Below are 24,136 nucleotides of genomic sequence, written 5' to 3'. Positions count from 1 at the left end.
GCTCTTTTCAGGGGCATAGAGCTCTTGAAATAAAGTATATTCAACATCCGCGATGCCATTCATGGATTTTTCGCTTTCTGTCTCTGATCCCTCGTTCTCAATACATAGGTGATCACCATTTGGCGAACTTCTTCCGCATGTATTCCAGGGAGCCATTCCAACCAACGCAAAAACTGGTAAATCGGATGAGTCGCGCTGGCCAGAATACATTGTAAACTCTTATTGTGAAACGAAATTTTCCATGAAAACAAAGAATGACGCTTAGCGCTTGACGCTTAAAATCGTCAAAATAGTTGACGGCGCTATCACTTCCGTCAACTAAAAAATAAATTGACGGCGCTAGCCTCAGCGTCAACAAAAAGTTGACGGCCGTCAAATTGACGGCGTCAACGTACACCACTGGTGAAAATGTCATGTGATGACACTTTAAACCGGATATAAAATTAAAAATTTGCCCTGTCGCTAAAAGACCTTAGCCGTTGTTATAGAGTGACAATAAATAAAACCATAACAATACAGCATAGCCTATTATTCTAAATTAAGTATTGATCAATAGGCCTAATCTGCTGTCTCAAAAGAATTAACTTTAACATATACAGCCTTATAAAAAGATTTAACTCTGCTACATGAAAATTTTTTAATTGTAAAACCGAGCTTTTGTGCGACATCCTTTGAAACTTTAAACGACGCACTAGGCCGCCACGTCAAACAGTTTTTCAAACTTGAAAACTTCCACGAACCTCCTGAAAACGCTTTGCGGACCCCGGTTGAGAACCGCTGGTCTAAAGTGACATGTTTTTGAAAGATAGTTATAAGTAGCCTACGTGATTTTTTGGTGGGGTTTATTAGAAAATAAAAAAAATTGTAGCATCGCCTACTTCTCAGATTTTTCATACTTCGGTAAGAATCTTTATAAACTTAACCTGCTAGTGTCATCAGACTGGTGCGCAATTTGTTAATTAAGCTTTTATTCATTTTCAACCCTGCTTACGTTCGGAGGTCACCAATGTGGTAATTAATATTATTTCTGTAAGGATGGTTTTATTGAGATTTTAAATGTTAGTTCGTATAATATTGTAAGTCTATAACAAAATGAATATATGTAAACATTACAGAATAACCAAACAATATGAGGTTACGAATTATCACATTTTAGCAGACATCCAAATTGCATACGTTCTAACTTTTATTCTCACTCCGTCAAAGGGCGAATGAGAGCAGCTTTATTTTCTGTTCCCTCCTTTTTTCTATTTAAAGCAGCTTAGGTGGAAAAATACAAAATCTCTAGAAAATGACGTATGGGTTAAAATGGTTCACTTGTTTGGAAAGAAAATGTGTTTGGCAGGATATGGATTGCTGCAGTAGCCTATGAATGATTGTTTCTGATGAGTTTGTCTTTGACTGCTAGGCAGGGTATGGAATGGAATGGAAGACGTTTTTTCCATCTTCCATCCTAAGATTTTCTTCCATTCCATCTCAGAAATCTCTTCCATCTTCACATTTTGTGATCTCCGCGTTGAACTTGAATATGTCACAAATAAACCTAAAAACCATATGCTAAATTTAAGCTAAAAATTTAACAGCAGTATTTTCCTAAGGATTACGTACCGTTTGAATTATTGTTACATTAGTGCTGCACTTCAAGCTTGTTACAGCGTAACTCCTGCCCAGAATTCAACTAGTTCAGAGACCACTTATGTGTTGCCAATGGAAATACAGTACTTCAATTTTGCCAAATTTGGTTCGCGAAGCAATACAATGTGGCCCGCGGGAAAAGCATGAAAAGTAGGCTATTAGATTTCACGTCACTTTCGATAGAATGTGTGAAATTCGAATCTGGGCGGTATGAAGACTTTTTAGAGAAATGGCATTGAGTAGGGCGAAATCGAGGGAAACTAGGGCCTGGTTGCGGTAAAGACCTATTTTTATTTTAGAGAATCTTACATAGAGAAACTTCTTAGAGAAACGACATAAAGTCGGGTAAAATAGGCTAACCGAAAAAAATTTGGGTCTGGTTGCAGTGAAGACTCTTTTTTCAGGGAAAGACTGTGGAAACGGGCGAATTTGGGGCCATGTGGCCCGCCTGGTATTGTTAATAATTCTTGTGGCCTACAGTACAAAGTAGCTTATTCCCCACTCCTGAATAGAATAAACGTTCATTGATGGTATAGATTAGAGGTGCCAGATGGGGGCGGTGCCCAATATAGACCCAGAAAGTTATGCATCTCATGAATGCCATCGCGTATCAACTAACCCCACCCACTGACTCAACTAACCCTGCCCGCCGGGTTGGTTGAGTCAAACGGTGCACTATATTTGAGGTAATAAAAAAGGCAATTAAACATGAGATAGCATTTTGATTTTGATAAATGTGTAGTAGCAAGCATACTTCATTATTACCTTTGTTTTACTTAGAGTTGCGTAGGTGTATCTACAGTAGGTAAAAAAATATAAGGAAAAATCTGAAACATGACTCAACTAACCCCACCTTTCCCTACTTGTAACTTTCTTTCAACAAGAAAATTTTCAATCCAAGTTTATAAAAACATTTTTTTCAAATGTTAATCAACAAAGTAATTGCAACAACAAAATAATTGAGTGGAACGCTATTGAGTGAATTTGCCTTGTATTTGTACAGGCCTACATAGGAAAATGTAGGAATAGTTAGAACGAGTTCTCGAAGTTTCGCTGGTCTGAAAGACTGTGCAATACAATGCAGACTACGGCACGCCTATACAAAACTGCGCTAAAAGTAATTTATAAATAATGATGTTGAACTTTGTCTCTGGTCATTAAAACAATATTGTTTGTCTTCCTTGTTAAACCAACCACAACCAACTTTTGCAGAAGTCTAGCTGTTAAGTTAGTTCAATGCAAAGCGTGCACCTCAACCGTTACGTGCGAATGCCGCCAATACTGGTCATGTCCTAACGTCTTTCAATTCATTATATTGCGCATGACACGCTATGTGTCATGCAACATTACATGCATACGATAAAACGGAAAACAGACGTATACTCGCTGCTAAAGTTTGTTATGCGAGTGTTCTAGCTATAACCAAGTGTTTTATTTTACATTACTGTACTTTGAATATCTCCGTATTTGCTTTATTAATTAGATTAGTTGGTAATCAAATGCTGCAGTAGTTTTTAGTAAGAATGGAGAGACCTGGTTTCTTCGTTTAGTTTACTGTAGCCTACTCCATTTCCGAATCGAGTAAACTGAAAAATGAGTTCTATTTTTTGACAAAATAATACTTCATTTTCTTTGAGGAAAATGTCAGTTTCGAGTGGTTAATGAAATCGCAATAACCCCATTAAAAATAATAATATAATTAAAGGGCGGGGAAACCCAAATTAACTTTGCGAGTTTTTTGTTTCAGCGTGATGTCATTGCGTACAACATGCGTTTTAGCAATAAAAAAATCCAAATTTTGTTGCCCTCGTCTCGCTAAGACCGCTTTTGTTTCATACCCGTTTGCGAGGTCTCGTTGCGCATCAAGCTGTGATTCTGTTCGCTGTGACGTCACAAGGTACATACAGTTGTGGCCAAAAGTTTTAGACCAGACTTAATTTATGACAATTTTTGCATTACTTCAAAATACTGCATCAGATATAAGATGATGCATGAAGATGATGCAACTGAAACAATATATGATGCAGTATTTTGAAGTAATGCAAAAATCGTCATAAATCAAGTCTGGTCTTAAACTTTTGGCCACAACTATATGTACCTTGTGACGTCACAGCGAACAGAATCACAGCTTGATGCGCGCGAGACCTCGCAAACGGGTATGAAACAAAAGCGGCCTTAGCGAGACGAGGGCAACAAAATTTGGATTTTTTTTTGCTAAAACACATGTTGTACACAATGACATCACGCTGAAACAAAAAACTCGCAAAAAGTTAATTTGGGTTTCCCCGCCCTTTAAACAGGAATTGCGATGTCATATCAGTAATGATTTCACTCACGATCATCACACGGTGTAAAAACCTAAACTAAATTTGATACTGTTTTTCTCATTTTCCAACAAGAAAGGGCTTGAGACGATAAAAATTATTCATCCAAACACCAAGATAGCGAAAAAGACGCAGCATTTTTAAGTGCGGTATAGAAGCTCCCAAAGTCGTGTGGAATAAGAACAAAAGTTTTGCTTAGTCTTTGAAAGTTCAACCATATCAACAATCCAATTAGATCTTCAGTCATTTTCCAATGTCGAATCTCATCAGAGAGGTCTTGTATCCTTTTTTGTGTGTGATGCTATGATGTCACAATACTTCTGGCGCGTCATCTGTTGGGCTAGGAAGTGACGTCACCACCATGAGGTCACGTGTTTCGTCATCAGAAAACACAGTTGGACTCCTTGTGCTATTTTCTCTGTGAAACAATGTTCCATAGCAATTGCAGCATCGACTTGATGAAGGCAATGATGACGTAGAAGATGACGACATCAAACGCCCTTCTCGTCGTTTGCGATATCGATATAAAGACAATAGAATCATGATTAGCCCAATAGCAGCTGCACAAAGTAAAGGAATTAGAAGAGAAATTTCTATAGATTGAGGTGTTGGGGTCGGAGAGGTGCAAGACAAGTTATTGACTTCCACCATTATAAATTGTGAATAAAGCTCAGGGGGGCGTTCGCAAGTGTACTCATCTGCTCCTACCACGTCCATCGACCTGGAAGAATTCTCAATCCACTGGACCAGGCCCAATAAATCGCAGTCGCAATTGAAGTTGTTGCCCTTTAGATCGATTGAGCGAAGAGACTTAGATGAGCGGAGAAATGTCGGGTTGATCGTTGCAAGATTGTTGAACGAAATATCAAGTCGCTCAATCCTTGGTAAATGATGATCTAAAGGAAATTGAAAGTGACTGACTTCATTTTCTCTCAAAATAAGAACTTTTACAGATGGAAGCTTATAGTTTACAAACCGCTGGAGGCTGCAAGCGGCCATAGTCAGTTTTTCTAAACGTGGTGTAAGTTGAAACACACTGAAATTAACGTCATAGAAATAGTTCAAGTCTAGATTGAGATTCCGTATTAGAGGAAGTCCGATCAAAGCTTTTGATGTGATGGTCTGCAAAGTATATGCAAAGTTAACGAGGCAACGTAAAGCAGCTGAGAAAATTTTAGCAATAGACTCTTCGCTAGCACTATTGTGGTAACAAAGCGGATTAATAAAAGCAAAAATTTTATAAGATGTTAAGGCATTTTAACGATTAGTAGAATAAGCGTGTATATAGGACTACGTATAGTATAGATATTTAAATTGTTAGAAGTTTTTCCTATGCTTAGAGTATTCAAAATGAGAGTTATTTTCAGAGAATGTGGTTATTTTTTTGTTGAAACATCACTCACTGTATTTTAGCATTCATTAATAGGTGATTTAGATATCACTTCATACCCTTAGATTGATCAGAACCAGCGTGGTAATGTAAATAACATCCAGGGTACATGTGGCCCACGGGCCTGGGTTTGAAACACCCTGATAATTGAATATATCTGCGTTATTATTTGGTTAACTAATTTTGAGTACGGAAGTTGCTTTTGGGTGTTGTATTTCATACAGGGCTGTGGAGTAGGAGTCGTGGAGCGTATGGACAGGTAATTTGTGAGATGTAGTAGAAAATAATTTAAATAAAAATAATCACCAAAGACCCAGCTGCATGCTCGTGGTGTGGAACCAGCGTCCTTTTCGAGTGCTGTAGCTTACCAGTGGTCTCGTCAATCGACTGTACACTGTACAGCCGACGCCACGTTTGGTGAGCCTAGAAGCTAAATTGCACGTTCGGTAATTTAGGTTCGATGTAATCTCGAAGTGATTTTGATAACTGGTGGAATAGACTGTCAGCGAGAATCAATCTGTCCTTGATTAAGAACACGTGTCAATGCTCACAATAAGTTGCTTAACGGTGGTTGGTTTCGAAATAACATCAATAAAAAGTCTTGCAAGGTAGGCCCAATCTTCTTTCATTTGTCTCAGTTCTTTCGCACTGCATTCGGTTAGGAATTTTATTGGTTATGGCTTGGCTTTTTTCAATCTTCTCAAGTATATTTTTTTTAATTTTTGCAAGGAGAGAACTATTTTAATCGTAAATTATTTTTTAGATAGATTTTTGTTTGTTTGTTTGTTATATATTTACCCTGCATTGCGGGAAAGCGGACTTGAGCGCTATGCATCGGTGTACGCCTTCCGACGTACACCTGACCCACGCTGCAGCCGACGGCAATGTCTGTTTCCGGTTGTCTACTCTACTTATGACTTAAATTTGGTACTACCCATTACTCGAAATCGATCACTGAGTAGAGGCAATTATCGTAAAGTTTCTTGCCCAGAGAAACAACAGCAAGTGCGGGTGGCTGGAGTCGAACATGCAGGCTCTCGACTGCGAGCCCAACGCGCTAACCACTGCGGCCACTACTGCCAGGGCCACTGCTGCTAGATATTACTTTTATCACCACAAAAGTTAATCCGCATAGGTAATTTAGCAAAAGCATAATCAAACGTTGTTTGTCCACCCCATTAGCTCAGTTGGTAAAACTTCCGATTTCGTGCACGCAGAAAAGCCCCAAGATGTTGCAGCGCAGGTTTGACTTTCGTGGTGTGGCCTTGAGCAGTGCATTTTAAGAACTACTATCCAGTACGCGGCAAATAGTGGACGGAATAATTCACACAGGCAACAACACTTTAATTAAAAATTGACAACCTCATTCTGGCAATCTCGGTGATCGGCCTGCGTCAGTGGTTCAAAGCCTCTACAAGTATGCGAAACTGACTTACAGAGGCTTTCTCAGTCCGAGGATAAAAACTCAAATCAACTAACTGTAGTTACCGAAATCTGGTTGGCAGAAACATCCAACGTGGTCATACGTGACGCGTTGACGCTTGGTATCATTGTGAGATTGTTTTCTCGTAAGTTTAGAGACTTCAGGCTTGGTAGAGATTGATGATGCATTTCTAGCAAACAATTTCTGGCGATGGACAACTTCTTCAGATAGGGAGAGTAGGAGAAGAGATTGTGATATATTATTTCAAGCTCATTATCATCAAGTGTTAAAACCTGAAACATAGCGACACTATCTCTTAAAATCATAACTTCGAATTCTTGTTGACAAACTTGCTATGTACTTAGGCTATATTGTAGTATTTTGCGATTAAGACGAAGTACTGTGGCTTACAATAATAGGCTACAGGCCTAGTAGAGAGTCTATAAAAAAGTTAAACTATGTAATATTTAAAAAAAATTAAACTTTTTGTACAAAGCTCAGCAGCACCACTTTATATTTTTTCATTTAATTCCATTTAACACGAATGCAGTTTAGTTTTTGAAAGATTAGCTAAAGATGAGTTTATTTTTATATTTTGTGCTCTTTGTTTGTTTTTTTCATCAAATTTATAACATAAAATAGTACTTTAAACATAGAAAAGCCAATAATTCACGGTCTGGTGGAGTTATCTGTGGTCGACTTACTTCAAGATGTCGAAGATCTTTCAACGCTCTTGGCGTAATATCCATGAGTATGTTGCCTGCAAGGTTGAGCACTTTCACACTGACCAAGCCTGATAACGTTGCATCTCCAATGTCTTCGATTTGATTGTTTTGTAACAAAAGAAGAGTTAGATTTCGATGAGATTTGAAAGCGGCTCCATCAATTTTCTCGATAGTATTTGATGACAAGTCAAGCATCTCCAGGGACGAAGGAACAGCTGTATTGCTTAAAAAAAAATTAATTGTTTTTAAGGAAGTTCATCAGGCGGCAAAAGTGAAAAACAAACAAAAATTTTGGTTTGTAAACAGTCAGGTCATATAACCTTGTCAGTTCATTTTAGAAGTCGCATTATAGAAAATTCACCAATGCTTTTTTGATATAATTACAATATACAGTATATTACAATAGTAATAATTTTACCAACCAAACATGACATCCACACCTAATTCTAAGGAATAACTTTTGTGAAATTGAGGAGAGGCGATAACCAATCAAGTTGCATTTTGATAAGTAGGCTAATTCTAAAACAGATGAAAAATATTAAAAACATTTTTTTAAGCCAGTCAAAGCGCGCTTGATTGGATTAATTAAAATAGCTTTGTGATGCCACATCAAGAACAACTTTGGTCTAGAGAGAAATGACTACGGCCTTTCTTAAGGCTATGGCCTGCTAAACTAAACTGGCTTACGCTAGCTTGGCGATAATTTCTTTTTACAAACATCTGAAGATCAAGCCATTTATCTACAGTTAATTTTCAGCATTTATAAGAGCCTACTCTTGATTCGTTGAGTTGATCTTTATTCTTGTGTGGCGTTCCCCGTTACCCTCCCTCGCACTCCAACTGGGAAAGCTTCTTTGAGAGCTTGATCCTGACAGTTTTGCATATTTGTAGAAGCTTTGAACCGCTGACGCAGGGCCGGTTACCGAGATTAACAGAATGAAGTTTCCGATTGTTGAAATGTTGTTGCGGAGAATTATTCCACTCACTTGGTAAGATTTCTAAGATGGAATGGAAGACGTTTTTTCCATCTTCCATTCTGAGATTTTCTTCCAATCCATCTCCATTCTATCTTAGAAATCTTCCATTCCATCTTCCATTCCATCTTCCATTCCATCTCAGAAATCTCTTCCATCTTCCTTCTCCACATCTTGTGATCTCCGCGTTGAATATGCCACAAATAAACCTAAAAACCATAGCTTTCTGATTGGTCAATTCTGCCTAACGACAGTAGGTTTGAAAAATACGCGTCAGGCAACAGTCCGTTGGTTTAATACGAACCGAAAATCGAATTATTTCAGCAAGCAACGTATTATATTTTGCATGTCTTGATAAAGCGTTAGAAAGTTAATGATGGAATTGGGATGGAATGATGGAAGATTGTCTTCCATCCCATCATCAAGATTTTCCATTCCTTTCCATCCTTGACATTTTCCATCTTCTATCCCAAAATCTGTCTTCCGTTCCATTTCATCCCATCCCATTCCCTGCCCGTCAGCGGGAAAGTTTTCTTAGCAGAAGTAGGCTTTTATAAGTAGTTATCTCGCCATCCATTCAATGGCTTGTTCCCAATCTCTGTACCGTCGTAGTAAAAGATTTTGCTGGTCGAAGAGAAATAATCGGAGAATCAATATCGCTCCTACCACACCAATAACTCACATTTATGTAAGATAATTCATCTATAATGGCTGAAATTTTTAATTCTTTTTTCCGGTTAAAATAAAAATTCAGATTTCTATGTGTCACGGTTAGTTTGTTGTTATTAAGAATTATCCTGTATCTTGGAGAAGTAGCTTAAATATAAAATGATGCTATCTGATTATCTGACCTGATATCCGTGCACTCCTGATTAGATATCACTTCATGATTCAATATCTATTAGGTACTTTTTTAAGTGGCGGTATACTACAAAAAATGTTAGTAAAATCTACAAAAAAATATTATTAAATTATCATACCCAATTGTAAGTGTTTGTTCACAAATGGAAGTTACTTTATTATTCGAAAGATTTAATGAGCGAAGTCGTGTTGCGTTTAGGAAGACGAAGTCCTGGATGCGTTCGATTGCTCCTCCGTTCCAATCCGCTTTCTGCAGTCTTGTAAGGGATCCAACGCTGGCACTGCTCAACACCTTCATCGTCGCCTGAGACATTTGCACGTCTTCGATTTCTCGTGGTAATTTAGGAAAAACACGAAATCGATTTCCGGAAAGACATATTGATTTCAAACTTCGGAGACCAAAAAAGGCGTCTTTAGCCATTCTGCTTACTCGACTGAAACAAAGATTGAGAGAACGAAGAGTTTTCATATTAGAAAACGTTTCTGCTCGAACTAAAGACACTGTTGTGTAGCTCAGATCAAGAATGGTAAGAGAAGGTGGGAAGATGTCGTGGGTCAGATTTTGAGGCAAAGACAGATCTCGATTGTGCGATAAATCTAGCCTTTGAATATTTGGATTGCACCACTCGTACGATGGGGGAGGGGTGGGCTCTAAGTTTCCCACTGCTTTCGTTGATGAAGCTAAACTTTTCCCAAAATAGTTTTCGTTTGTTATGTTGTTGATTTGATGTGTTTCTTCACTTAAGTATTCGTAATCTTCCAGTACGCATTGAAAAACAGGAAATTTATTCGTATAACTTGATCGCAGGAGCAAAGTACTGAGATTTTGAAGGTGGATAAAGCTTTCGCTTGCTAGTCGCTTGCAGTAGCTGCCCGATAGATCGAGGTGTTGCAGCTCAGTCAATCGATCAAATATTCCCACGTCAAAATCAAGTTGGGAAGACGCCTTATTATTGCTGAGGACCAGGCGACGTATGGAAGTGGCATTGTTAAAACACTCTTTGGTATATTTTCGTATAAAAGTGTTGTCAACATTGAGGCTGAGAAGAGAGGGTGGAAGGGAGCCTGAAATACAAAATCAAAAAATTACTCTGCGTTTACCTTCATCTTGGTCTTGGTGTAATTGTCTGGTGTCCTGTTGATAAAGCTTTTCTTTACAACCACTTTGCGTCGACAACCATCCATTACATTATTACAACAACTTCTCAATTGGTTGCTGCAGCAAAATCAAGTAGCAAATAGAATCTATTTTGAATAAACTATTCAATTTGAATAATTCAATTTGAATATGTTTAACTGAAGATGATCTAGCTCCAGTGGCGTAGCTAGGAAATGTGCCGCCCGGGGCGGATTCAGATTTTGCCGCCCCTTCAAGAAAAGCATGTGAAAATGAAATGCGTTTTTTTATCAGATTATATTCAAAAATCGTAGTCTGAAAGTGCCGCCCCCAGACGTGCCGCCCGGGGTGGTCCACCTCCCCCCCCCCAGCTACGCCACTGTTTAGCTCCTAACTGATCTAAATCGAATTTTAGCTGTTCATGATTGAACTGACTCGTGTGAAAATAAATTCGTTTGTAGTAGCCTACAAAACAAGTTATCATTTTTATTGTTTTTAATGAATATTGTAATGGTTATTTTACTGTGATCATCACTTTACATGTTACTTTTCCTGGTCTCATGTCCCTGTTGTTGCACTATTACCTTCCGCAATAGAAGTGATGAAAAAATTGTGGGAAATATCGAAGTCAACCAAGTTTGACATTTCTGACAAATCAGGAAAACTTCGGAAGGCGTTGTAGGATAGCGAAAGGTTTGTGAGGGAGTCAGAAAGTCCTCGTAGATCTGAAGAAGGGATTTCGCGTAAGGAATTATGGGATAAATCCATGACTTCGAGTTTTGATCTGTATATGCAAAGTAAAATGATATTTAACTTTACTGTAGAAGTTTCTTGAAAAAGTAAAATATTTTCAGGCACCCGAATGTAGCATGAATTGACAGCGACAACTACGCTTCGCCCATGATACTTGGCTCATTTTTGCTGTGTGTATTGTATTCACCCTGTTTAGTAGCTATGAGGTTGACATTTGAGGTGTAGCCCAATAGGCTACAGACAGGTAATGTTGAGTGATTTCACTCGGTAAACGTTTTGTGTTTTATGCTGTGGTAGTTTTCTAGTAGGCTACATGTTCACTAACGTATTTTCTATATATTTTGGTGCTGTCATTGTAGCCTAATTTGCCTCCTGTGGGTGAATAATGTTTTGAGAGGGTGTTCTTGTATGAAGATACCTGTTAATTCGTAATGATGTAACTCCATCCTAGCCATAAAGAGCATCCAATCATTAGATAATCTCTTTGATTCATTGATAGTTTCAATGATTGGGTAAATGGCTGCGTGGACACTATACTGTTATGGTTAGCGAAACGCAATGCTCGTTATTCTACTGTCGCTTATATTGAGTAGGCTACTCAGCCTTGTGCTAACTGTCAGGTAAATCGCTCCTTTCATATAATGTACTCTTTAGAATGCACTGTACAACTGCATGCTTGGCAACAGCTAGATTGGCTGGTTTCGTTCCTCAACCATACGACTTGAAATGATTGTCAAAAACACCTGTTGAGCATCTGTGGCACGAACTAGTGGTGCGATATTGACGAATAATTGGGTACTATCATAATCTTGTGAAGCGCCTGGTGAAGATAATATCACGCCTGACCTAACTAAAGATGCAGAAGAAACTATTTCATCACCTCTTGCCCATCTGTTTACGGAATGCATTAAAACAAGACAAACGCCTTCCAACTGGAAGAATGCTATCATCATACTTCTTCATAAGAAGGGAGACCAAAAAGACTTGGGAAACTATCGTCCGATTAGTCTTCTTCCAACAATTTACAAACTTTTTACCCGAGTAATTACCAACAGAATTGCTAAAGATTTGGACTACCACCAACCAAGAGAACAAGCAGGTTTTAGGAAAGGGTTTTCAACCATGGACCACCTGCATACTATCAACCAATTAATTGAAAAAACAAACAAATATAACATCCCACTCTGCCTTGGACTAATAGATTATGAAAAAGCGTTTGACTCTGTTGAAACATCAGCTGTCATCTCAGCACTGGAAAAACAGGGAATTGACCAATCATACACTCAACTTCTCAAAAACATTTACGCGGAAAATACATCTATAATTCGGCTGCACAAAGACTCTGAACCATTTCAGATTCAAAAAGGGGTACGTCAAGGTGACACAATATCTCCAAAACTTTTTACAGCAACCTTAGAAGAAATTTTTAAGCAACTTAACTGGGAAGAAAAAGGAATCAAAATTGATGGTGAATACATAAACCATTTACGTTTTGCTGATGACATTATCCTTATATCTGAGCAACCTAAACAACTACAAACAATGCTAAGTGAACTCAATACAGAAAGCAAAAAGATTGGCCTTCATATGAACTTTAACAAAACGAAAGTAATGTTTAACAAACTGGCAGACATCGACAGCAATATTCTTTTGGACGGAGCGACTATCGAAAAAGTTGATCACTATATATATCTTGGCCAAAAAATTACAACCAACTCCAATAAAGAAGATGAAATCAAAAGAAGAATATCACTTTGATGGCAAGCCTTCGGAAGAGCAAGTTCGATATTTAAGTCAAAACTGCCTCTTTCTCTCAAGAAACAAGTCTACGATCAATGCATCCTTCCAACCGCTACATATGGTGCAGAAACTTGGAACCTTACAAAGAAATTAACACTTAAACTAAGAACTATGCAGAGAGCACATGAACGAATCATGATGGGTTTAACATGGCGAGATAAAAAGACTGCCGAATGGATCAGAAACCAAACGAAATTACGAGATATATTAAGCACAATCAAGAAACTAAAATGGTCCTGGGCAGGTCATATAGCAAGATATCAGGACAATAGATGGACTAAAAAATTAACAACATGGGCACCACGAGAAACCAAAAGAAAGAAAGGAAAACCAAAAGTAAGATGGAGGGACGACATTGACAAACAATGCAATACAACCAATTGGTACCAACTAGCACATAATCATGTAAATTGGCATGAAAAGGGGAAGGCTTACGCTCTGCAGTGGGCTCTCACAGGCTGAAAATGATGATGATGATGATCATAATCTTAGGCATTTGGCTAAAAACAAACTAAGCTGAACAGGAAAAAAATTGCAGATAGCCAACAACAAAACCCAACAAACTTCTACCATCAACACTCTTCGTACTCATCACAATACATCTGAGTTGGCCTACAATGCTGATGCCGACACATCAGAGATCTTAGAAAAAGTTTTTTCAACTTCCTCTGGTATCCTTCACTATTCAAAAACCTTCAGTGAAGCAAAACATATCCTCCAGCCAAACAAGGAGGCACAATCATGATTGATATACTGTCTAAATTTCAAACAAGTAGCATCGACAAAAATTGCAAACTGCTTTTTCCAGAAAACGCAACCGAAATCTGGCACGAATGGGTCATATTCAACTTAAGTTACCAAATAAGACACGTCAATTCTCTCCTATTCTCAAACAGAGTTCCGCATGCCCCTAATCAGAGATGTAGGCCTATATGGATATCACGACGAAGAAAAAAATCTAAAATTACTTGTTTCTTTTCTTTAAAACAGCTAGCTCTTGAGCTTGACCGTCACATTCCTACTTTGCTTACTAGCATGAGGAAACTTGAGATAGCTCGAAGAGCTTGCGGCAGTCAATTTCTACAGATCACTACCTACAATGCGCTCGGTGAGTTGCCAGTCTCGTGATAAGTAGGCTACAGTAGGCTACGTCCCAGTTCTCCCTGGTGGGTAGTTTCCCTTGTAAGTGTAGTGTACCTGTTGAGTGTTTGAGTGTGTGAACGGCTCCTGAAGCAGACGCGCAAATGATGAGCCAGATAGTAAATTTCATCTTGTATGAAACAAAAAATATGAACCGGCAAGGTGTTATACCCGAGGTTTCAACCTTGAGCTCTGAGTGTTGCTCTACAAAAAAATCATTTCAAAAAACACCATTATTCAAACGAAAATATCCCTCTAAACTACAGTGGCAACACACATGGAACACAAGTCAGTTCACAATGCAAGCTTTAAAGACCAAGGACAGATCATAAAAACATAATATTTCTTTGTCGTCTGATATTTTTTTCTAAGCCTTTTCTTACGGTCAGGAGAAAGAAAAGTCACTCAAGTCCATCAGGTATCCTTGGTGATTGGATGGCTGATTGCTGCAATAGGTGTCATAAGTTTAGTATGTAATTTCTTTATAAAAAAAAAACACAGCAAACCAAAGGAGCAAGTATCCATCTTTAACTCGTCCCTCTCATCAGAAACGTTATTCTTCTTTTGTGTATGACAGGAATGTTCAGATTTCAGGGCAAAAGATGGAAAGGCACGTGATATTTGGTGCCTTGTAAAATGGGACATTCAAAAACATGGTCAGCAGTTTGTTCCTCCGCGCCGCACTCGCAAGCCGATGAGAGAGCCAAATCCCACTTGTGCATATTGGAATGGAAGCTGCCGACTTCTGTTCGACTTCTATTGAGCTTGACCAAAGTCGGCCGAGGCAGGTCTATACCAGGGCAGTACACCACCGGTTGAGGTAGAAAACCGCAAGGTTTGTTCGTGCTTCTTGCCTATAAGTTTGCTCATTATACATTTAACTTGCAATATGGAAAGGCAAATAAACAATTTCTCCCAGATTCCAGCGGCCATTTTTCGTACTGTAGCCTACACTTATCCAAAAAAAAGTCAGAAAATGCACGCTTAGGCTACAAGCACAGCTCTCAGAGTACTGTAAGTTTGATCTAAGAGCTAAGTAAATACTTTTTTTCTCTCGAAAAGTACTTGTGGCCTTCTAGAGTTTGACCCGCCAAGTCGTCGGCCTACACCTGCAGCTGACTGAGGTAGTTTTTCTTTAGTAGGCTAATCAACCTCATTCTGACTGTCAGGTAGATTGCTCATTCTGAAATAAGAAGATATATTTTATTGCTAGTAATGTATAATTGAAATATTAAACATTAAAATTGATCACTTGACATTGTTTACATGAAATGTGTTGTGCAAACAAAGTTAAATCTTACTGAATTGATCAATTACTCTCATTTTTTCAAAAGTTGAACTTTCAGACTCTGAGAAATGCAGACAAGCTATCGATGGAATTACCTGTGAAGAGGCAGGAGTGCTCCAGCTTCTATATATCGCATTGCATTTCCTGATAAATCGACTATTTTAAGAGCTTCATGCCCCACAAAGGCGTTTCTTCTAAGCGAGGTCAGCTTATTGAAGCCAAGAAGAAGAACGTTTACCTTTGGAAAACACAAAATTGTCAAAGGATACGAAAATAAACTACACAAGATGAAAGGCTTCAATTTGTGAACGGTGCAAATGCAAATAGTGTAAAATGTAAATAGTACCCTATTACCAAAGGAAACGAGCGCGTGTTTTGAACGCAGCTAGTGAATTGCTTCGCTTCAGTTTTCGTGTAGATTATTTCTTCTTGTTTAGATCAGATTCAGTTAATATGTATTTTTGGCCGTCAAAGCGGAAAATAATGTTTACCACAACATAGCAGGCGTTCAGCAAAAGAGAGAGAGAAACCTTTTATTTTGTCTGCTGCGAAAAATAATAAATATAAACCGGTACAAATATATTCAGCAACAGACAGGAAGCAGCGAAAGTTTATATTAGTCATCGAGTCAGCTGCTTCCCGTGTTTTTAATGTGACAAATGTAAAGCATCCAAACGTAGTAGGCCTGAGAAAAAAAAAACATAAAAACAAAGAAGAGAAAAAAAACACCTACGCAAAAACACACAAGCGACGAAGCAAAAACACTAAAAGTAGGCCTATCGTAGTTTATAACTTCATACTTTAACAAAATCAGTCAGTTTATAGGCCGACTTGAGTACAGTTAATAAGATTGCAGCCGTTAATAAGTAGTACGTAGCACAAGTTCGTGAGTAGTAAGCCTATACGTATAGTACTAACAATGTTCAATCCGAAATAATCGTCAATGTTTGTGACAATAAAAACAGTCACGGACCAAGTTCATTCATAACTTATAATAAATTCTAAGTTTTTTCGTGAAAGTTTTAATACTCATAACCCCAACTATTTCTGATGGTAAATCGTTCCATATTTTTGGGCTTAAGAATTTCAAACTGCCTTGACCTTTTCTTGAGCTGACACTACGTGAGTGAAAGTTATTTTTTTGAGAAGCTCTCGTGCCATGGCAATGTACTTCAGTAATTTTCTGGAAGTAACGTTCAAAGTAGCCAGGGAATAGCATAATTTTAAATTTAAAGACAAATTTAAAAATTTCTAATTTATGCAAATTACTGATAGGAAGTATGTCAAGATCTTGGTACAGTAGTGAAAGTTTTGCTCTTCTGTTGCTAAAGGTTATTGTGCGAATGATTCGATTTTGCATTGTTGAAATTTTCTTGAGCAGTTTTTGTGTGCTTGAACTCCAACATAAAATGCCATAATATTGTATTATTGAGCATGCAAGAGCATAGTAGGCTACAATGTTAACATGCTTTGTTTGTTTGTGTAGTTTCTAATTTTATAAAATATTCCAGATATTTTCGCCAATCTCCCAGATAGATCTTCAATGTGATAATTCCAACTTAGTTTGTTATCAAGAAATATGCCTAGATGTTTTAGGTTGTTTGTTTTTTGAATTTTTGTATTGTTTGAGATTACATTTAGTTTAGAAGTTGATCTCCCTTTTCGTTCAAGTAACATGTAAAACGTCTTGGAGTAGTTGATGCATAATTTGTTTGCATTGAACCAATCAGTGATACGCTGCATCTCAATTTCAGTGTTTTGTTGCAATTGCAAAATAGATGTTGCTGAAGTAAATAAAACAGTGTCATCAGCAAATAGCTGAGAATCGAAAGTTGTTATAAGAGGCAAATCATTTATGTAAAGCAGAAAAAGCAATGGTCCAAGTACAGATCCTTGCGGAACACCACATGTGATATTTTCATGTTTTGATTTGAAGCCATCAGCAGAAACATATTGTTTACGGTTGTGTAAGTAAGATTTCATAAGGCCTCCTATTAAGCCTCTCAAGCCATAACACTCCAGTTTTTTTAGAAGTATTTGGTGGTTAACGGAGTCAAACGCTTTTGCTAAATCAAGCAATAACAGGTAAACGTAATGATTTTTTTCTTTGAGTTCAATTAGTCTTTCATAAAGATTACTTATTGCTAACGTTGTAGAATGACTTTCCCTAAATCCAAATTGTTGATCATTGATCACATTGAATTTGTCTAGAAAGCTCACCAAGCGTTTGTAAATGATTTTTTCTAAAAGTTTGCTGATATTTGAAAGCAAGGAAATAGGACGGTAATTAGTTGGATCTGTTTTTGCGTTTTTCTTGAAAACAGGAATAACTTTTGCAACTTTTAGAGGGTCAGGAAATATTCCTTGTGTCAAGCATGCATTAAAAAGTTTAGTTAAATGAGGTGCACTAATACTTTTTGATAACTTTAAGATTCGAGAAGAGATGTCATCTGGTCCATCCGATTTTTTAACATCTAGTTTGTTTATTAGACATTCGACTTCACTTTCATCAGTTTCATTTTATGAAATGTTTGATTTGACCCAACGAGGTATCGATTCCATTTCTGCCTATTTGAAGCTGGCCAGTCTCTCTTCTGGTGATGCACCGGTGGCAAAAGTTTGGCCAGTGGCAGGATGTTCCTGTCAAAGAATGTCAATTCCGGCCGAAGACTGGAGCTTCCGGTCTTTGTTATATCTACCTCATATAATGAATCAATGTTTTAACCATGCAAAAGATAGAGAGAGAGAAAACTTTTATTTCTTCTGTTGCAAGCATGGGCAAATTACAGTGACGATCGGTGAGGGAAAGGAAGGAAAGCAGTGCTTACCTGAGCGAAAACTATGCAAAATATAATGACTGAATTCTAGGTTTAACTTCTTATTATTTTTATCACGTCTATTTTAACTTGAAAATTACTGTATTCGTGACTAGAATTACTCGTAACGCTTGTGAGTAGTCTAAGTCCTCACCAAACCGCATGTCTTGCCTATAAATGCCAATTAACGGACGGATTAAGGATTGGACGACAAATGGTTCCTCGTGCCCCATCCAGTGAGTACCATCTGCCTTCAACCAGATGAGAAACGAAATTTGTCAACAAAGAGCCTCCACCCGGACGGCACAGCTGCAAGGGGCAATTGATAAGTTCAGACGCCCCATCATTCTGCAGCTCAACATTCCCCGACGCTGACACACGCCCCATCGGTCTAACACTACCAAGACAGGCATGGGTGCGCCTTAACCGTCTCCGTACGGGCGTCGGGCTTTTCCGCTCAACCATGCACCAATGGGGAGTGGCCTCTTCCTCCTCCTGTGAATGTGGTGCCGAGAAACAGACTGCAGACCACATCATCAATGACTGCTCCATCTTCAAGCTACCTAACGGAGTGAAAGGTCTGCGTGTCATGGATGATGAAACCAAAGACTGGCTGCTCTCTAGTAGCCTTCCAGTGTAGTCCGGGAACATCGTGAATCTGGAGTGGTAAAAGGATAGACCCTCGGCCCCAGACGCTCACACGACGACGACGAACGCAAACGCTTCTGTCAGAAACAGCCACTGAAGCTCCAGGGAAGCAACTATCAAAGTTGCTTTCCCAGGTTCAAAAATGTCAAAAAACGCCTTCGTTTTATCCAATCCTCACTCGTTTTGCAAAACGTCACCAGCTGCTTAGCCAATCAGATGTGTTATGGTTATGGTATGGTAAAGTTGCTTACCCAGTGATGTCAATGCGTACATTCGCTAGAGCGGCTAGACTAACTCGTCAGAATGGTCTCTCGTCACGGTACACAGCACAGCATCATAATGCCAAAAAGCTTGTTGCTGTTTTTTGATGTCTCCTCGCCATGTACTTTAGCCTACTAGCTTTCATAGTCACGCCTTTGCCCTTTTTACAGCGTTGATATAACGATACTTCGCCAATGAACGTTCAGGTGCGGATGCAATATTTAGTTCGTTAAGCTCCTATACGCAGGAGGCAAACTTATCCAGCTTTTGTACAAATTGCTTGCGGTTGTAATGTTTAGGCCTAAGTGTTAGTTTTTGTAGTGTAGGCCTAACTGAATATCTTAGAATGAACATTCATGACGAATTAAACATTTAGACAACTATTATTCCATGTTTAACACAGGATTTTGGTCCTGCAAAGTTAAAATTAAGATTGTTCATGACTTCTAAACATTAAATGGATGTATGATCACGACATAGGCGAAGCACAATTTGACAGATTTTTATTTTTGATTTGTTTTGGAAATTCTCTCAGAGCGCACCAAATTGGAAGTGTTTTTCAAAAATTTCTGGGGGAGGCCCCCCAGACCCCCCGCTGGAAGTGTAGCCTTCGGCAACACGCCTTCGGGCTTCGCTCGACGGTTTCGCCCTTCGTGCCTACTACCTTGCTGCAGCATATTTCCAAGTTGCTTTCCCAACGGTTTAAGCCACCGAACGTCACTAGCAAATTACGTTTTAGTTATTTTTTCAGTTTACCTTTTGTTACTTTGCCGTTCACTACATGTTTGCGCCAGCAATGAAAAATAAACTTGAAAAGATATTAAAAAAAAAACAAGTTTCCTGAACTTTTTGGTTTGAGAGTCTTCTAAGACAATTTCAAAAATGAATTGTGATGTCACACAAGACTCTGCAAGGTAAAAAATTACAGGAAACCGGCTCAGTGTGACCGCACGATTTTAGAAAAAATAAATAAAAACAAAGATACAATTAAGTGCAATAAGCCAATAACATATAAGATGATTTGTGCCCAGTCCAAGTCCAGTCCACTGCCCAGTCCAACCACCTACCCAACATTATGAGACAAATCCCGTCTATGATTGCAAAGCGATTGTCCGCCACATCATTTGGCCAGAATGAATTTGATAAGACCGCATCTGTTTATAATGATGCCCTTTTGAAAAGTGGCTTTGCGGAGAGAGTTTGTTACAACCCTGCTAATAAATTGCGCACATCTAGGAAAAGGAATCGAAAAATTTTATGGTTTAATCCTTCTTACAGCTTGCAAGTTGATAGCAACATTGGTAAGGAATTTTTCAAACTCATTTCCATCCACTTTCCGCCCCATCATAGATTGCATAAACTATTCAACCGTAATACTATTAAGCTGAGCTACAGTTGTACTCCGAATGTTGCAAACATCATATCCTTCCACAATAAATCAATATTGCAGGCTGATAATGAACCATCTCAGCCTGGCTGCAATTGTAGGGTGAAGCCAGATTGTCCTTTGAATGGGCAATGCTTGCAGAAGGCCGTTGTTTACAAAGCCACCATTTATAGCGGCCGGAAGGTTCTTAATTACATTGGTTGTTGTGAAACTACTTTTAAAAAAAGTTTTTCCAACCATAAATGTTCCTTCTTGGATAGGTCTAAACGAAACAGCACGGAACTATCTAAGGCAGTTTGGGACCCTAAGAACAAAGGTGTTGATCCTAAAATAACATGGTCCATCCATAGCTGTGCTCCTGTAGCGCACCCAGCATGGGGCTAAGAGGGCTCAAGCCCTCCCTAAACTTTCCACCAAAGAAGTTTTTGTATGTTCCCCATTAATAACTTTTGCTTACAGGTTAAATATGAATAAGACACAACAATACAACAGGGCTGAACATTATATTTTACATAGGGCTATTTACAAATAGTTTTAACAGTCGAACGTTTTCGGTTTAACTTAAACCCTCATTAGGAACCTGAAAATATGTATAAAAATGCAATAAACTTCAACTTCTTGAAGATAAAATTACATTAGGAAAAGGCAACTACATGAATAACTACGGTACAAAAAAATTTGCTCTACAAGGAACGTGATACCTACATCAAGTAAATGTTGAGTGTTTAGATACTTACATCAAGTAAATGTGAAATGTCTAGTGGACATACGGATGTACCACCAGCAAATAAGTTAATTGTTTGTTTAAATTTGGGTTGTAGCGTTTGATTAACACTGCTTCCTGAATTTTGGTGTCAAATTGAGATTTGCCTTTGCGTAAAATTTTAAATGAGTCAGCCGAGAATTTTCGATCTGTAGCCTACAAAAAGAACACTCCATGATATTGTCTTTGATGGCACTTTTAAAGTTCAGAAGCTCTCGTGGTCAAATGTCTTGTGGACATACGGATATACCGTACGTCAATGCCAAATCAAATGGACATTTAAAACTGTATACGAATTTGAGCAGAGAGACGAAGGCGTTTAGGACTTTAGTTCAAAATGCAAACCAATTTTGAATGATTTGTAAGTAGGAAAAACGTCCACATCAAATTTACTGTTTACAAAATTAGTGTTTTGTTTCAAACTATTTTCGTGCTAGTTGTTGTTTTCGCACTTATTTGTGCTGGCAAACAGAAAGCTAATTCTATTTTGTCATACATGAGGAAAAAGTCGAGATCTATAGAAGATTGCGAGAGTAGACGTAGGAATGAGAATGCTGAAGGTGCTAGTAGCATGGGGTTCAGTAGGCCAACTTGTAGCCTGATTGAGAGAAAAAATCCTGATGTATCGGCAACGGGTGAGTTGTGAGCCGTGAGTGCCTTTAAATAATCAAAGGGATGGGTATATTGGCCTATTGTCACTGTCACTATTGTCGCTAATCACTTGGCCGACGTTTTTAAATTAGCTCCCCCTAAATTTTTTTCTGGGAGCGCTACTGCTGTGCTCGGCCTTATAGTGGAGGTGGTCGAAACAATTGTGGCCTCTGTATGACTGAAAAGATGGCCATTCTAAAGGCCGATAGTGGCCACCTTCCGAACAAGCGTTCTGAACTGGTGGGTAAATGTCGTCATAGAAACAAATTTAAACTCAAGTACTTCAAAATAAAATAAATTTCTTTTGATTTTCACAGGTTACAAATTTAAAAACAAAATTCATTTGATTTTTACAGGTTTTAAAATTTTTATTCAATTTGTTCAGGTTACTACAGATTGCTTCAACGTTATCGCATTTTGCTTTATTGTGATGTTACAGGTGTTGGCATCAATTTGCTTGGTTTCAATCTGAGCATTCTAATTAGGCTTTGTGGTAACGGATGGAGGTAGCCCTTGGTAATTCTGAGGTTTTTTTTGCAGATTGGATTATGGTTTTAATATTTAATATCTTTTCAGGAATTACAGGTTTAAAGGTTTTTTTGCAGATTATAATAATATTTATTTGCATCAGACAAAGCTGTCCACATCCAAGAGAAGATTAAATTACAGTTATAATATTTAATATCTCTTCAGAAATTACCGATTTATTGCCTTTGCATGTCTTTCAGAACTTCTGATGATCCGTATAGGTGAAATAGGCTGTTAAAGATTCAGATAGAGTCAAACTTCGATACTATGCCACCCTTCGGGACCGAGAGAAAATGGCATAGTAGCAAGTGTGGCATAGTAGCGAGAGTTTGTAAAAACAGCCTTGTCGCGTGACCATGTAATGCCACGTTGTGTTGTACGATTATTGTACGAGGAAATCCAATCTGAGCCAGATGATGTTAATCTGCTCGAGATCTGGAAAGCGCTGCCTGCCGAGGAAAAGATGCACCAAAACAAAGAGATCGAGCTGTCTGACTTTCTTGAAGCTGATGAGCGCCTCGAGACTGGTGGATCTTTCACACTGGATGAGATTGCGAAGGAGATGTTGCGCAGCGAGGAGCCGGTTGAAAGCGAAGATGATGACATAACTGTTGAGGAGGAAATCGTTTCCTTCGAGGACGCTCAGCGGGCATGGAGCACTGTCTGGAAGTTCATGCAGCTGAGAAGCGGGAAGGCCAGTGTGATGCGATCGGCTAGCTAGACGACGAGGTGTGCGAAATTTGCCGAAAGAACATGCGCCAGCTGATGATTCCGCATAGTTTTGGGCTGATCTACAGTAGATAACTTGAGAGAACACATTACATGCACATACATATACTTTTGCCGTTTTACAATCGTTTAATCGTTTCGTTCTTACCGTTAATTGTTTCGTTAATACAGTAATACTGTACTCTGATGTGGCATACTAGCGAGGGTAAGGGGTGGCATAATAAATATATTTTCTATTGAATTTAGCTGGTGACGATCAAAAGTGGTATAGTAGGGAGAGTGGCATAATAGCAAGGTGGCATAGTATCGAAGTTTGACTGTAATAACTATATTTGATTTAATTCGCTCTGCTTTGCTTTTTTGCTTAGCATTGAGCACTTTTTGTAGTATTAATAGTTTTCATTGTTTTAAGATGATTAGTGAATAGTAGCCCATCTTTAATTGGCCAGCAAATATTGATTGTTGGGCCAGGGTTGGCTATATGCTGGGTGTGTTGGCACAAGGTTGGCGATTTTGTCCAACATTTTGCCAACAATACACCAACAATTTCAATACTTCTTATTATGCGTTCAAAAAGGTCTCAAAAATTTATTTCGGGTTTATTAGTTTTAATCTTTAAAATTAAACCTCTCTTCGTGTGGTATTGCTTCAAAACATAGCTGTGTGATTGGCCAACCTCGGTCAGAAACATTGCCAACGTTGTGCCAATTCATAACAATTTTGGTGTTTGCTTTCAAATTAAGCAAATGTATACCATCATTTTGCTACAATTTTAAATTTTAATTTTAATAATAGATTATCAATGCTGTTATTCTTTTCTGATGCCGTACAAGTACTGTATACTATGAATATTTAAGACCAGCGTTGGTCAGAAGCATCCCTGGTCAGAAGTGTGGCCAACGTTTTGCCAACAAAGTAATTTC

The 24,136-nt window shown here is 38.4% G+C and overlaps 1 protein-coding gene across 1 annotated transcript in view; it reads right to left on the bottom strand.

Moving 5' to 3' along the window:
* Nucleotides 1–3,219: 3,219 nt before the first annotated feature.
* The window catches only part of LOC145764486 (podocan-like), a 65,411-nt gene continuing 44,494 nt past the window's right edge, over nucleotides 3,220–24,136 (bottom strand). The window contains exons 3-8 of the mRNA XM_082576100.1: nucleotides 15,526–15,668; nucleotides 11,034–11,233; nucleotides 9,452–10,397; nucleotides 7,477–7,720; nucleotides 6,838–7,065; nucleotides 3,220–5,081 (exon numbers count right to left, since the gene is read on the bottom strand). Coding sequence (XP_082432226.1) covers nucleotides 4,269–5,081; nucleotides 6,838–7,065; nucleotides 7,477–7,720; nucleotides 9,452–10,397; nucleotides 11,034–11,233; nucleotides 15,526–15,668 — 2,574 coding nt within the window. The 3' untranslated portion in view covers nucleotides 3,220–4,268. The remainder of the gene's footprint in view (nucleotides 5,082–6,837; nucleotides 7,066–7,476; nucleotides 7,721–9,451; nucleotides 10,398–11,033; nucleotides 11,234–15,525; nucleotides 15,669–24,136) is intronic.

The sequence above is a fragment of the Aplidium turbinatum genome, chromosome 2 (assembly GCF_918807975.1).
Source record: "Aplidium turbinatum chromosome 2, kaAplTurb1.1, whole genome shotgun sequence".
In the NCBI taxonomy this organism is placed as follows: domain Eukaryota; kingdom Metazoa; phylum Chordata; class Ascidiacea; order Aplousobranchia; family Polyclinidae; genus Aplidium; species Aplidium turbinatum.
The sequence above is the reverse complement of the archived record's forward strand: the minus strand, read 5'-3'. Positions and strand labels throughout refer to the sequence as shown.